General features: G+C 40.9%; 1 protein-coding gene across 2 annotated transcripts; it reads left to right on the forward strand.

Moving 5' to 3' along the window:
* On the forward strand, positions 1–8860 carry NME5 (NME/NM23 family member 5). Of its 2 annotated transcripts, XM_052689980.1 has the most exons (6): positions 714–854; positions 1281–1446; positions 3360–3565; positions 3923–4023; positions 5005–5123; positions 7482–8860. In XM_052689980.1, the coding sequence occupies exons 2-6, from the start codon at positions 1318–1320 to the stop codon at positions 7566–7568; spliced, it is 642 nt and encodes a 213-aa protein (XP_052545940.1). In that variant the 5' UTR covers positions 714–854; positions 1281–1317; the 3' UTR covers positions 7569–8860. The 2 variants fall into 2 exon arrangements, with proteins under 2 accessions (XP_052545939.1, XP_052545940.1); XM_052689979.1 differs by lacking the exons at positions 1281–1446; positions 5005–5123; positions 7482–8860 and adding an exon at positions 4663–4998 and having other exon boundaries at positions 1–854.
* Positions 8861–12830: the final 3970 nt, after the last annotated feature.

The raw sequence follows: 12830 nt of genomic DNA on the forward strand, positions 1-12830 counted from the left end.
ATTCCAGCTGGATGTGACAAACAGACTGCCTGGGATCACATCGTTTTTGGTAAACGTCACAGGGCAGCAGGCGAGGCCCAAATGTGAGCAGTCCATGGGCTGGTGCGGGCGTTATCGCAGCTGCCGGGCTGTGCCTCCCTGATAGCTGCCGGCAGGCCTCAGCAGGGAGGCAGGCTGCTTGTTTCTGTGTCGCAACCGAGTCACACCGGGGAGAAAATGCCTTTCAATCCAAAGTGCTGAGAAACTGTATTCTAGAGCTGGGAATTCAGGTCAGCGCCTGCTCGGCTGTGAGCTGCGTCCCAGGGCAGATCGGACGGGAAATAAACAGGAAGTGCTGTGCGTGCTGCCACCGCACAGCGACCTGTAAACAACCTGCTTCTGCACTCAGACGTTTATTTCTGTTCCAAAATACCCGTCCAACGGTGTGACCTCTGCTTATGAGGGTCTGCCGTGAGACTGTGCTTCCAGCGTGGAGTAAAATCAACAGAAAGCTGCGTCACAGAATTAACAACACAACAGACCCCCCAAAACCTTCTGCCCAAACCGATTTACTCCCTTTGTTATTTTCTTATCACACCAGACGCTCAGAAAGGGGCAAACGAGGTCCGGAAAGCGCGGTTGCAGCGGGCTGTGAGGCGAGCCGAGGGCGCGCCGCACCCGGGCCGCCATTTCTCTTCCCCCCCCACACACGCACGCAGCAGCCCGCCGCGAGGGCCGCGGAGGCCATCTTGTGGCCGCTGAGCCCGCTGCCCGCCCGGCCCCGCCGTCGCTTAGCAACGGGGAGCTGCGCGGCATGGCGGCTTGGCGCGCGCGGCGGGACCTCTGGAGGCCGTGACTGGGAGCTGTGGTTCCAGGTCGGTAGCTGCAGGCTTTCCGCGTGGGTTCGTGTGTTTTCAGCCTTGTCTCCTCGGAGACCCACGGGCACGGGGGAGAAGGGCACAGTTCTGCAAGAAACCACACTGCTTCCACTGCTCGGGGAGAAATGTTGGAGCTCATATCTCGCTGATCCCTGTGCATAGTCGTGCTTCTGCTCGTGCATGGTCTGAGTTAGAGATGTTTAAGAAGAGCTTATAATTCACGATTGGCTAACAATGCTTAATTTTGGCTTGTTTTCTACAAAACATTCCTTTACTGAAGATGGGAGCGTGAATTACGGGATGCTAACTAGTCCAGGTCTGAAATGAGGACGTCCTGCTTCCTTCCTGGGTGTGCACTGAGTGTGGCTGCAGGTGACTGCGTGGTAGGCAAACCCCAAATGTCATTAACTGATGTCATTGCAGGACAAAGAAGCACCCGGCTTCTAATCTAGAAGCAAAGATGCAGATGCTAATGCCCGAACCTCAGATTTTTGTGGAAAAAACACTGGCTCTCATCAAACCTGATGTTGTAGCTAAGGAGGAAGAGATAGAGGATCTCATCCTCAGATCTGGATTCATGATTATCCAGGTAAAAGGCTGTGTTCCTGAGATAACAGCTGCAGTTTATGAGTCACATCAATAGTCTTAACTGTCACCAGTCAGTTCAATAATTAAAAGCTTTTGTTGTAAAAAAAAATCCGTTTATATTTTTCATGTCATCGGACACAACTCCCAGATTCTTTGAGGATACATTTTGTTGGTGCGTGACATGGAAGAGAGCACACAAATGATTTTGCTGGCCAGAAGAGATCCCGTACTTCCTTAATAAACCGAGTTTAGTAGTTCGTCTATGTAACATATGCAGCAGATGGGTGGGTGCTCCAAAGTAACTCTTTAGAGAGATCTCCTTCTAATATCAATGTGTCATATACCCATTTGCCAAGTAGATGCTTCCAGATTTAAATGGCAGGTTGTGGACTGAAGTGCTTTTTCTTGTTCCCAGTGTTTTTATCCTAAAAGGGCTTTAAAAGCATTACAAATGTTCTACTTAAATAGGTCTGAGTTTGTCCTTTATGGTTTCGGACCTAACAACGTGACTGTGGGGATGCTGCGCAGAGCACTGGTGCAACCCCCTCTGTCACTTGGAAAGCTTCCAGGCCGTGATTCTTGGTGGAGACTGGGTTAAGATAAAGATTTGCCTTTAGCTAGCAAGGACATGCGTACTCTAGGCCCTCATTCAGGGAGCTCTTTGTACATTCTCTAAGAACAGATGGAAAAAAAAAATAATCTGTTAAAATAATTCAGAATCCCCAGATTATTTTGAGGTAAGAGATATGAAGTAAAGGCTATCTTCAGCAGGAGCCAGTAATACTACCTTGGCAGGAAGTCTTTGCTCTTTTTAACTTCCTTTAGAAACGATCACAAGCGGGGGGGAAAAAATAAAAAAATTAAAAAAAAAAAAAAAACGAAAAAAAAAACGAAAAAACCCAACCCTCTTCCATGTTACCCAGCGGGGCTGGGGCGGTCGCTGGGTGCCGCTGTCGTCCTCGTCGTGTTCTGCCTTCTCTTCCTCCTGCTCCCCCTCCTCCTCCGCCGACAGCGCCTTGGCCACGGCACTGGACTTTGAGGGCACTGGGTGAGCAGCAGTCAGGCTTCTAGATACAAGTATTATATGTATATATTTTCCCCAAACGGTAATCTTTTACTTTTGTAAATGCCTCTTTTCAAACTTGTTCTTTTTTAATTTCTTCCCCTTCATTTCTGGTTGTTTTATTTACAGGCAATTCATCAGAAGATTAGAGGGTTGTTTTGTTTTGTTTTAATGAGAAGAACTTTACAGTCATTAACTTTTGACATTGAGGTTGATAGGAATCTGAACGTTTAGTACTTTGTATCACATTAGAGCAGGCTCAAAGAAAGCACTTTTTAATAAGTTTATTTCTCTTTATGCTGCCCCATGCCCTCTGGTGGATAACCTGTAACGGGTGGATAACCTGTTACACTTGTCCTAATTCTGGCTACCTGCTGGCTGGATAGCTATTGTGAAAGTCCTGAAGCACTGAATGAAAGAACGAACAATTGTATAATTAGTGCTGTGGGCTGACAGTTTTGTAAAAGTGGAATGCTCTTCTGCAACAGATGAATAATTAAACACTGCTCTTGTAATGCTTTTCGGGTTTTGTATGCTATGCCCTGACTGTACTTTGTGTCACCCAGTGGTTTTAAAACACTGCAATTTGTGTACACCAAGATTTCATTTTCCTCGAGTAATGCATTTGTCTGTGTAATTCACATAGCAACCTCTTGGTTTTTGTTACTTTGTATCTTGAGGAGGACCAAATCTGAATCAGATTAAGTTGGGAAGTTACTCTGTACCTCTTCAGCTTGCACTTGACAATGTGACTGCCCCAAAGAATAGCATGGTACCTGAGTAGCAAGCTAGCTCAATAGTAAGCTTTTTTCATGCTTTTTTCATTCTCTTCTGTTTTACACTTTTCCCAGAAACGGAAGCTCCAGTTAAGCCCAGAGCAATGCAGCATCTTTTATGCAGACCAGTATGGAAAAATGTTTTTTCCTAATTTAGCAGCCTATATGAGCTCTGGACCTTCAGTTGCTATGGTTCTTGCCAGACATCGTGCAGTCTCATACTGGAAGGAATTGCTTGGACCATCAAACAGCATAAAAGCTAGGATGACTCACCCTCACAGGTAACTCACTGGATTATTTGGTGGACTCAGTAGGATTTTGTCATTCTCTTAAATGAGATCAGAATTTCTTCTGCCTTCTACTGCTCTCCCTCTTTCAAATGAGGTAAGGATTTTTAGTGTTATCTCTTTAGTTTGTTTGTAACATAAGTTTTCACCTTTGCATATGTAAAATTCACCCTTTTTACAGAGAATGCTGAATGTGTGAACACAAATTTTAATCTGCTACTTAATTTGTTTGAAAACAAAACAAATCACACCACAGCCTTGTTATATAGCTTATGTGTATTGCTTTTATACTGTAGGGACTTTAAAGGTATTTGCAGTTGCCTGCTCAGCAGTTCTTTCTCTTGCTTTTAGTTTAAGGGCGATCTATGGGACTGATGATCTGAGGAATGGACTTCATGGCAGTCTCAGCATATTCTCAGCAGAAAGAGAAATTCGATTCATGTTTCCAGGAGGTAAAATGATGCAAAAAATATATGTGTTGCCAGCCTTTGGGAGCATAGCATCCTTCTCTCTTATTGCCTCTGTTCAGACTCTAGATATAATTTAATTTAGAAGGGTTCAGCTTGTTTGCTTTGTGCAAATGTGTGTTTATTTATGTTGGTATTTTCTCCTGCAAAAAGCATACCAATATCTATTTGAAGAGCCATTATAGTTACAATGAGTGCTTCTACTTTTCAAACTCCATGGTTTGGGAACTGGAGCAGATAAAACTGCAAATAAAACTGGAAGCTATTATACTCTAGCATGTTCTTCTGGCAGTGATCAGACCAGGAGCTCCTGTTGGCTTGAGAAGATCCCGCTTGGGCTCAGGCTGAGCAGTGTCTGTTCAACAGCAACTGTTGACTCACATGACAGGTGCTTTTCCTAAGGTAAATGCTAGAGAAATGGACCATAGTACCTGGAAAGACTGGGAAATGGTCTCTTGTTTATAAAGTAACATTTCAATTATTATTTTAGTCTTTGACAGAAAGATGCAAGGGGAACCGCCTAGAAAAGCTTGTTATATTTCCTACCTTACCTCGTCTAAACCATGAGTCTTCATATTTGCTAGCAAAGCTAGACTTAACATGAAATTTTTTTGGTGTTTTCAGAAACCAGAGCCACACTGCAAGAAGGAAGTAATCAATATGGAATATATTCTTGCTCTCCTACCTTCTAATGAATCTTCACAGATATAGATGTTACTCCAGATAGTCTGAGTTTCTTCCCTCTCCTAACTGGTTATAATTAGAAAGATTTCCTCAGTGACATTGTAAAGGGGTTTAAATGGTTTCTTTGCAGTTTGTTGTGTGAAAATCTTCATAAACTATTATATACTATTAACTTAGATGAGCTTCCATTTACCTTAATGTTACTATAAACAACCTATGAAAGAAGGCCTTCTTTGATCACTCTATAAGTTGCTTTCCAATGCCTGTGGTTGCTCTTCACAGTGATCTCGGAGCCAATTCCAGCTGGACAAAGAGCTAGAGATTACTTGAATCTTCACATAAACCCTACGTTACTAGCTGGGCTCACTGCACTTTGTAAAGAGAAGCCAGCAGATCCAATGGTATGGTATATCAGCACTGCGTTGTATGCTTTGTGATATGTTTGTTTTACACTGATATTCGTGCTCTCTGTATATATATAAGCTTCTCTTTTGCAAAAGAGCTGTGCTGTTTCAGTTAACTGCTAATGAGGTAGTCAGGTAGCATTTGCCTTTCAAGAAGTTGATTTGTTTGTTAACAGATGAGACGAGGGCCAAGGCTGTATGAAATCCTCTTTTATGAAATAGTCATTTTAGGTGACATCAATAAAACTATTGCCAACACAGTTGTTACACATGTCTGGAAAAGCAAATAGGTGCTATTATATAATGCCAAGAGAAAGTTTTTACTTTAATATTTCTGAGGTAAGTTTGAGATGAAATAGCTCTCATCATAGATTCTAGGCAAGCTTACTTCGATGCTGATCAATCTGGTAGTAGTTACATGCTTGAGTAAAACACTGTAGAGTTCTTAGCAAGGCTGCCTTTACTCCATCACTATGGTTAATTTAATAATACCAACCTAATCTTTCTTCAGGATGAGCAATTATCTTGACTATGGCACTGATAACAGTTACATGGGCTGCCCCCACAGCTCACCAGGAAAACTAATTATGATTCTTCTGAGTAAAACCCATCTTGAATAATCAAACTGGCCTCTAGAAAATTATGTCATCTTAACCCTTTCTATTTAGTAAGTTGATACGCCTTGCCCTCCTTTAAAGGAGATCTCAAGGAAAAAAAGATTTCGTATGAACTGTAGTTCTTACTGGGGGGGGGAGGGGGAAGGGTTAATTTATTGGGTTTTCCTCTTTGGTGCCTAAATAAAATTAGCTTTCTTTCATCTGGAAAATGCAGGTTTTTTGTTTTTTGGGTTTTTTTACTTGGGGTATTCTTAAAATTCAAGTAATTCACACTATGCATACTCAGGAATGTGGAAAATTAATCAGTGTGATGATTTACTGGGAGTTGTGGTGCATTCTGCATTATTAACACTCTTTTAATCCACACTGCATTTTCCCACAAGAGACACTGCAGAGAAAAAGACCTTAAGAGCATTCTGAGGTGTGTCTGTGAGCCGTGTCAGATTAAATGTACTGTAACTGCTCCAGCTTTACAGCCTGCTCACTTTGTATGTGTGGCACTGTGACCACTGAAATCTAAGACACTGAGATGCAGTGTCCCTGAAGCAGCCACTTCATCCATCCCTTTGCCCCAAGGCCAAACCAATTGTACACAACCATTCCTAGAAACGTTTGTCTGGCCTGTTCTTCAGCACTCAAATGATGGAGAATCTGCCTCCCCAGGCGATCTGTTTCAGTGCTGAATTATATACAGTTGAAAACCTTTCACTAGAAGTTAGCCTCAGTCTCCTGTGCTCCAGTTTTAAACCCAAGACATTTTTGTTTTGGTTTGTTTTGCTTTGGTGTCCCCAGAGGACATTGGAGACAATGTAACATCTCCTCTCTTTTGCAGCAATCTATTGCCTGTTTGAAGGCTGTCCTTGTCTCTCTTTTTTTTTTTTTCCCAGTCATTTCTTCATAAATAATAAATATATATAACAATATAAATAAATAATTATAATATAATAATATTAATATAAATATATAAAATAATATATAATATATAATTTAAAAAACCACCTATTTTTTCTTTCCTCTATCTTAACTTGTAGGCCACACTTCCTTAAATCATTTTGTTTCTTCGTTTTCAATTATCTGTGTGTTCTGAGCACATTTGTTTTGGCCAGTTAAGTAGATAGAACTAATAACTTCACCAGACCATTTTCCTCGTCCTTCCTGTGAGAAAGTTATATGCCAATAAAATGTATTAATTCTTTCTTCCACGTTCTTAATGTCTGTGACCTTGTCACAAAAGGAAAATAAGCTTGATTTGATATTGCTGTACTTGAGAAATATACGTTGGCTATTGCTCTTCAGCTTGATTCTACCAGGTGATCCACAAGGAAATTGATGGAGCATTTTTTTCTATATTTTGTTCACATATTTAGGTATTTTTCTCCCATTAACTGAATTTAGGCTGATTTTAATCTCTTGTTTGTTCCTCATGAAATCTTCAGGAATAAAAAACCACCGTCAGTCCACTCAGAAATAGTTTCTAGCAGCACTGAGGTTGTCTCAGCCAAAGGGTGTGAGTTATTTGAAAGCAATAGAAGTGGTGAAGATTCAAAAGAACATCTAGAAAAAATCAGGCTTTTTTTTTTTCTTTTTTTCCTGTAAGGACTTCATTTTACAGCACTGTAGGACTGTGTGTCAGAGGCTTTAAATAATGCTTTAAATTGCTTTTCTTACACTTCGTAGAGAAAACAAACAAACAAACAAACCCACAGAAGGTGTTGAATTTTCTGTTGTTGTTACACAGACGTGGCTTGCTGACTGGCTGATGGAACACAGCCCTAACAAACCTAGGTTACAACATTACATCGCTGAAGAAGAACACCAGGAGTGAGATCTCAGTGGAAATCATCTCAAGTATTCCAAGTTACACACAGATGTCATCATTTTCATTGTATCTCTGAGCAATTAATATTATTTGAAGTAAATGTTACTGTCATAACTACTCTCGTGTCTTTATGGAATCCTTACTCTTAACCAGAATTTAAAAGATGTAGTAACTTTTCTATTGACTTCAAGAATGTAGATTAACGTAATAAATCTCCTGTGTCAGGTGATTAGAGAAGGGTGAAATTATCTTCAGGTGTTACCTGAGCTGCTATTTTCTCTAATTATCTTGGTTTGGCTGTCTGGGGAAAATAAAATCATTAAGACAATCTCAGATTCCCAAATGACCTTCAGCTGTTCTATACTTTGTTAAGCAGCCTTGTTTCCAGTACTTTTTTAGGAGACACAAATTGCTTCTGAGAGGAGGTACCTGAATGTAAGTTAGAAAGCAGACATTGAGGCCATATTACCAACCTGAGAAATATGGTTGTTGATTGCATCACTGAACTATGGCAACTCCTAAAGCGGTGACTTGAGATAGATGTATTTTGACAAAATAATTTGGAATCTGAATTAAGGGTGCCTTGAATGTACATTTTCCATCTCCGTGACAAAAGGCACAGTGGCTATAAATCAGTCTCTAATTTCTATAGAAGTCACAAGAGGGTGTGCTTTAGGGACTAATGCTGATGTTATTTCCAATATTTTTTTAAAGAAAGGTGCTTAAACGCAACGGCTCATAATAGGAGGGTTTTCTGTGCTCATCTGCTCTTAAAAGCTATGCTGATTTCTGTTGTTTTCCTTGTATTGCAGTTTACATTTGAAATTTACTATGTTTTATTTGATAGTTTCAAGGGGATGGATTAGGAGCTATGCTGTTCAATCAGCAGTGGTTAATCCTGTGCTCTATTTCTAATTGGACTGGTTGGGAGAAGGCAGGAGGCTTTTTTGTTTTCTTCAAAGCTGTATTTGCACTGTTAACTTCAAACTTTGTATCTTATGGTTTTCCTGGGTTGTGTGGAGAAAGCATTGGCTCACAGTTCTGAAACTTGAGTAGATTTAACTCGTGCTAACACAAAGTCAGAGTTTGTTTTATGGCTTTGAAACATTGCTTCTCAAACTTGAGTAATTAGCAGCAATTTGAGCCATTTATCTGTAATATTAAACTTTTTCTAAGCTAATCATTTGTATCTTCTAAGAGAATTGATCCATACTTGCCATTTCAGATAAGCAACCTCTACAAAAACAAAACGAAAAACACAACAGCCTAACGCTCAGATATGAAGAAAAAACAACACGGTCATTAGAAATACAGCAAACAGATCTCTTTATAACTAATTTCTCTTGCCTGTAAATTATTGTTCCCTGCACGTGTCTGATTGCTGCAATTATAGGACAGTTGTGCTTTGTGGTTTCCTGTTAGCCAAACCAAAGCATTTCTATATTGAACATGCCAGAAGCTAAAATCCAATGTATTCACAGTGCATTCTCCTTCGCTTTTGTCAGTTACTGAGGTGTTTGCTTACTTTCTTAGATGTGTCACAGTTTGATAATAAATATCTCCTTTATGGCACTTTTGGAGCTCTGCTTGTCTTTTGCAATAGACCTCTGTTACGTCATACCTGTAGAAGGTTTGTAGATGCTGCAGTGAGTGTCTGGGTCCTATGGTACACTGGATGTGTAGGAAAAAAGGCAAAACTAGCTGGAGTTGCAAATGTTACTTTCATAACCATGCAGTATAATGTATCAGTCATTCAGGTGTGTATCTGTTTTGTTCTCTAGTATTCCGTTCATTGTCTCTGTACACCAGGGACAAATACTGACCTGGTAAACTAAACCTCACTGCTGAGATGTGGAGGAAGTTGTATCAGTGAGTGGGACGTGGGCAGGACAGTCCTGTCCAGAGGACAGGCAGGATGACGGCCTGGTCCCCTGGGGGAGCTGTCACACCGTAGGAGAGGCTGTTTGAGGAAGTGCTGCTCACGTTTCAGTTGAGCTTTAGGTTTCTGCCTGGCACAGCGTTACAGGCTTGGCCAGCATTGTGATTCCACGTCAGAGGAAGCGTAGTTTTGGGGGGAAAAAAACACATGAGTTGAAGATGCCTTATCATCTGATGTCTGCTAGGCAAGCTCTCTGGTAATTAGTGACCTCTGTTGAGTCCATATAGTTACCTTGCCTATTGGGTTCTATAGGGTATTTTAATTTTGAGGGAGTTCATTTTGGCTGTACTGCTAGAGTGCTGGAATAGAGCTATGTCCATAAAACCTGTAGCTCAGTCTCTTCCCATAATTCTGTTTTTTGGCGGTTTTTTTTTTGTTTGTTTGTTTTTGTTTTTTTTTTTTTTAATAAGACTTTCTCTTGGAGCTTTGCTTATTATGTGCTTATTGCTACCTGCCTTGGAAGTTATTCATGAACCTGTACAGCTACTAGGCTACTGTGAAGTGTGTGATTGTTCAGACTTCTTGTTTCAAAAGGGGTTTTTTAACTGTAAGAATAGACCAGTTATACTGCCAGGAAACCTGAATATAGTTTAAACATGGCATAAGCCTCAGTCAAGGACAGTTCCACTTTGTCTATGTAAGTCTGAGCATTCCAGCATGCTAAGCTTCAGACATGAGTTGCTGCTTGGCACTTAGAGCTTTCATTCAACAATTTGAGGCAGAGAAGTGTTACATGGAGACTTGCAAATCCTCATCTTTCTTACTTATGAACAAGTTTTCGTTTTTTTCACTGAAGTTTTTATGTTGACTATTCTTCAAACACCAGTGATCTAAGCAAAATTCATAGATTGGTGATAAAGTGACAGGTGTTTCTCCCATGGCACTGTATGAAGGGAAGGAATGACTCAAACTTGCAGTTCTTTTCAGTGCCATATTAGAACAGCAGATTCTACTTAAGGCCGTAATTTGTATTAATTTGTTAAGCCAGAGCACTCAGATCAAGACAGTTCATGCAATTGTGGGCAGTCAATGTTGGTCCTTTTTGTCCTTAACCAGCAACAGTCACCCTCTGCAAAAGATGTGGAGGAAATACCCTTCTGTAAAATGGAAAATCCTGGTATCTTTTGGATGGCTGCTGGTAGAGCAGCTGCCCATAGCCAGAAAATTTCTGTCATCCAGACAAATTCCTCTGGATAGCGAGGGTGTCAGCAGCATGACTGATACGCTGAGCCTCCTTGGGAGGATGCCTGTCAAATAAATTCTTGTTATGCTGCCTCCTGCCAGGTGACCACGGAGATCTGCCAGAAGCTCAGGGGAGAGCCAGTTGTTGGTCTTCCGAGCCAGAAAGGAGGCATTGTTGTAAGATGAAGCGGCCTGCGGGAGAGGACAGCAGCTTGCAGACAAGTGGGTGAATGATACTTCATTAATGATAGCACAGAGAGATTAAGAATGATCTTTGCTTTATTGCTTGTGAGTGCTTTATGGCTGAGGGAGGTGATGCACTCACATAAAGGACTTCATGTAGTGCCTGGTGTACTTACAGCTGTCTTGTATGGTAATGCACTTTTTCCCTGAGAAAATCAGGCTGACTCTTCAGGTAGTGATGGATTTCAGGTTAACTCATTCTTGTCTAGCTGCGGTACTGTTCTGAAATCAGGTTACTTTAAAAATAAAATTAAAATTAAATAAGACTGTGCTACCAACTTTTTTTAAAAGACTTTTAATCTGAGATCTCTGAGTCAGACAGGGTGGATCTCCTGTATTACTAGAGAGAGAAATTTTAAAGGCAATTGAGTGCAGTCTCCAAATGCCTGGGCAAGAAATCACAAATATACTCACCCTTAAGCCCAGGGAACTTTTATGTGCGAGATCCCAATTTGGCTCTAACATCTCTTGATTTTGATAAGCAACTCTGCAAACCACTCCTTTTTTCTTTGTAACTTATTTATAGTCAGTGCCTAAGCTCTCATTTCCTTGCAAAGAGGCGGTTGTTATTTGTTATGTTTCTAGAATCTGCACTGATTATCAGGGTAGGAAATTCTGCACTTCCAAAAGCAACGTCTCACTGCTGGCTATCGGCTCTTATCTCTCTTCGGTGTCGTAAATGTCCTTTCCTACTGGGTGGTATTCCTGCTGCAGTGTGAATGACTGCATGTTTTGTATGCATTTGGTTTTGTGTCATCCTCATTTCTCTATGTGAGAAAATTCCCAGCAGTATTTAGCGTACGCGTGTGGATAAATCTCCTGCATGGCCCATAAAGTACTTTATTGTGGGCCACTATAAAGCAGTCATTACGGGGTGATGTTTAAACTTCTGAGATTAACACAGCCTCTCAATTGCACTTACTTATTTTTATAGTGTAATTTAGCAACTGAACCAGGAGAAGTTATGGCATAGCAAGGACTCCTTAAAAACATTGGTCCCAATTATTTTGGTTTCTTCATGGTGTATTCAGAACAATTCCATTCTTTTGGCTTAAAAAAAGAAAAGAAAAGAAAACCTGAGAGCTGCTCAGCTGTTATGTGATGCACACGTCTGAAATGCAGTCAGATGCTGGCATGGCACATCCTGAACTCCAACTGGAAGGAGAGTGCTTGAGCCTGATTTCTCTGCAGCGAAACATGGGCAATACTGTTCACTGTGTGCAGAACACTTCATCGTAGACCATTTTGCAAAGGAAAATTTGCAATGGTGTTTTTGCCCGGATGAGGGAAGTTTGATCAGGCCTCTCTGAAAACCAGATGCTTTTAATGTGGCCTCCACAAACGTAGATAGCTGTGAGATCATCCTCTGCTAACTCACCACTTCCATCAAAACCATGCCATGAGGATATTTCAGAATACTTTGTTGTGTTTTTTTTTCTTCTGAGGTCTTCCATGTAAATAAACTGAATTGACCAACAAAGTTTTGACCATGACTGTCTTTGTTTTGCAAAGTTCTCTTGTAAACAGACACCATGCTGGGCTTCCCCGAATAGCACCATCAGTGCAATTGAAAGGGAGCAACAAAGGCATAGGAAATGAAAAGTCCATTCAATTTCCTATTCATGTAAATGATAGTCTATCATACTGATTACTAGGTTCATATGGTTAGGATCCGTGATAACTCTTAAGCTTTTTATTGCCTTTTTAATGAACTGCAATACAACCTAACGTTGCCTCACCTGAGCACTGACCTGGCATGGAGGCATTCTCCAAACTCAGTGTTACATTGGTCATTACCTACAGAGAATGTCTCCTACCACAAAGTGCAGCTGAGATGCAGCTTTACTACTTACTCACAATGTTCTTCCTTTAGACTACATGGCATTCCTGGAAAGAAATTTACT

The sequence above is a fragment of the Tympanuchus pallidicinctus genome, unplaced genomic scaffold (genome assembly GCF_026119805.1).
Source record: "Tympanuchus pallidicinctus isolate F22 unplaced genomic scaffold, pur_lepc_1.0 scaffold25, whole genome shotgun sequence".
NCBI classification, from domain to species: Eukaryota; Metazoa; Chordata; class Aves; order Galliformes; family Phasianidae; genus Tympanuchus; species Tympanuchus pallidicinctus.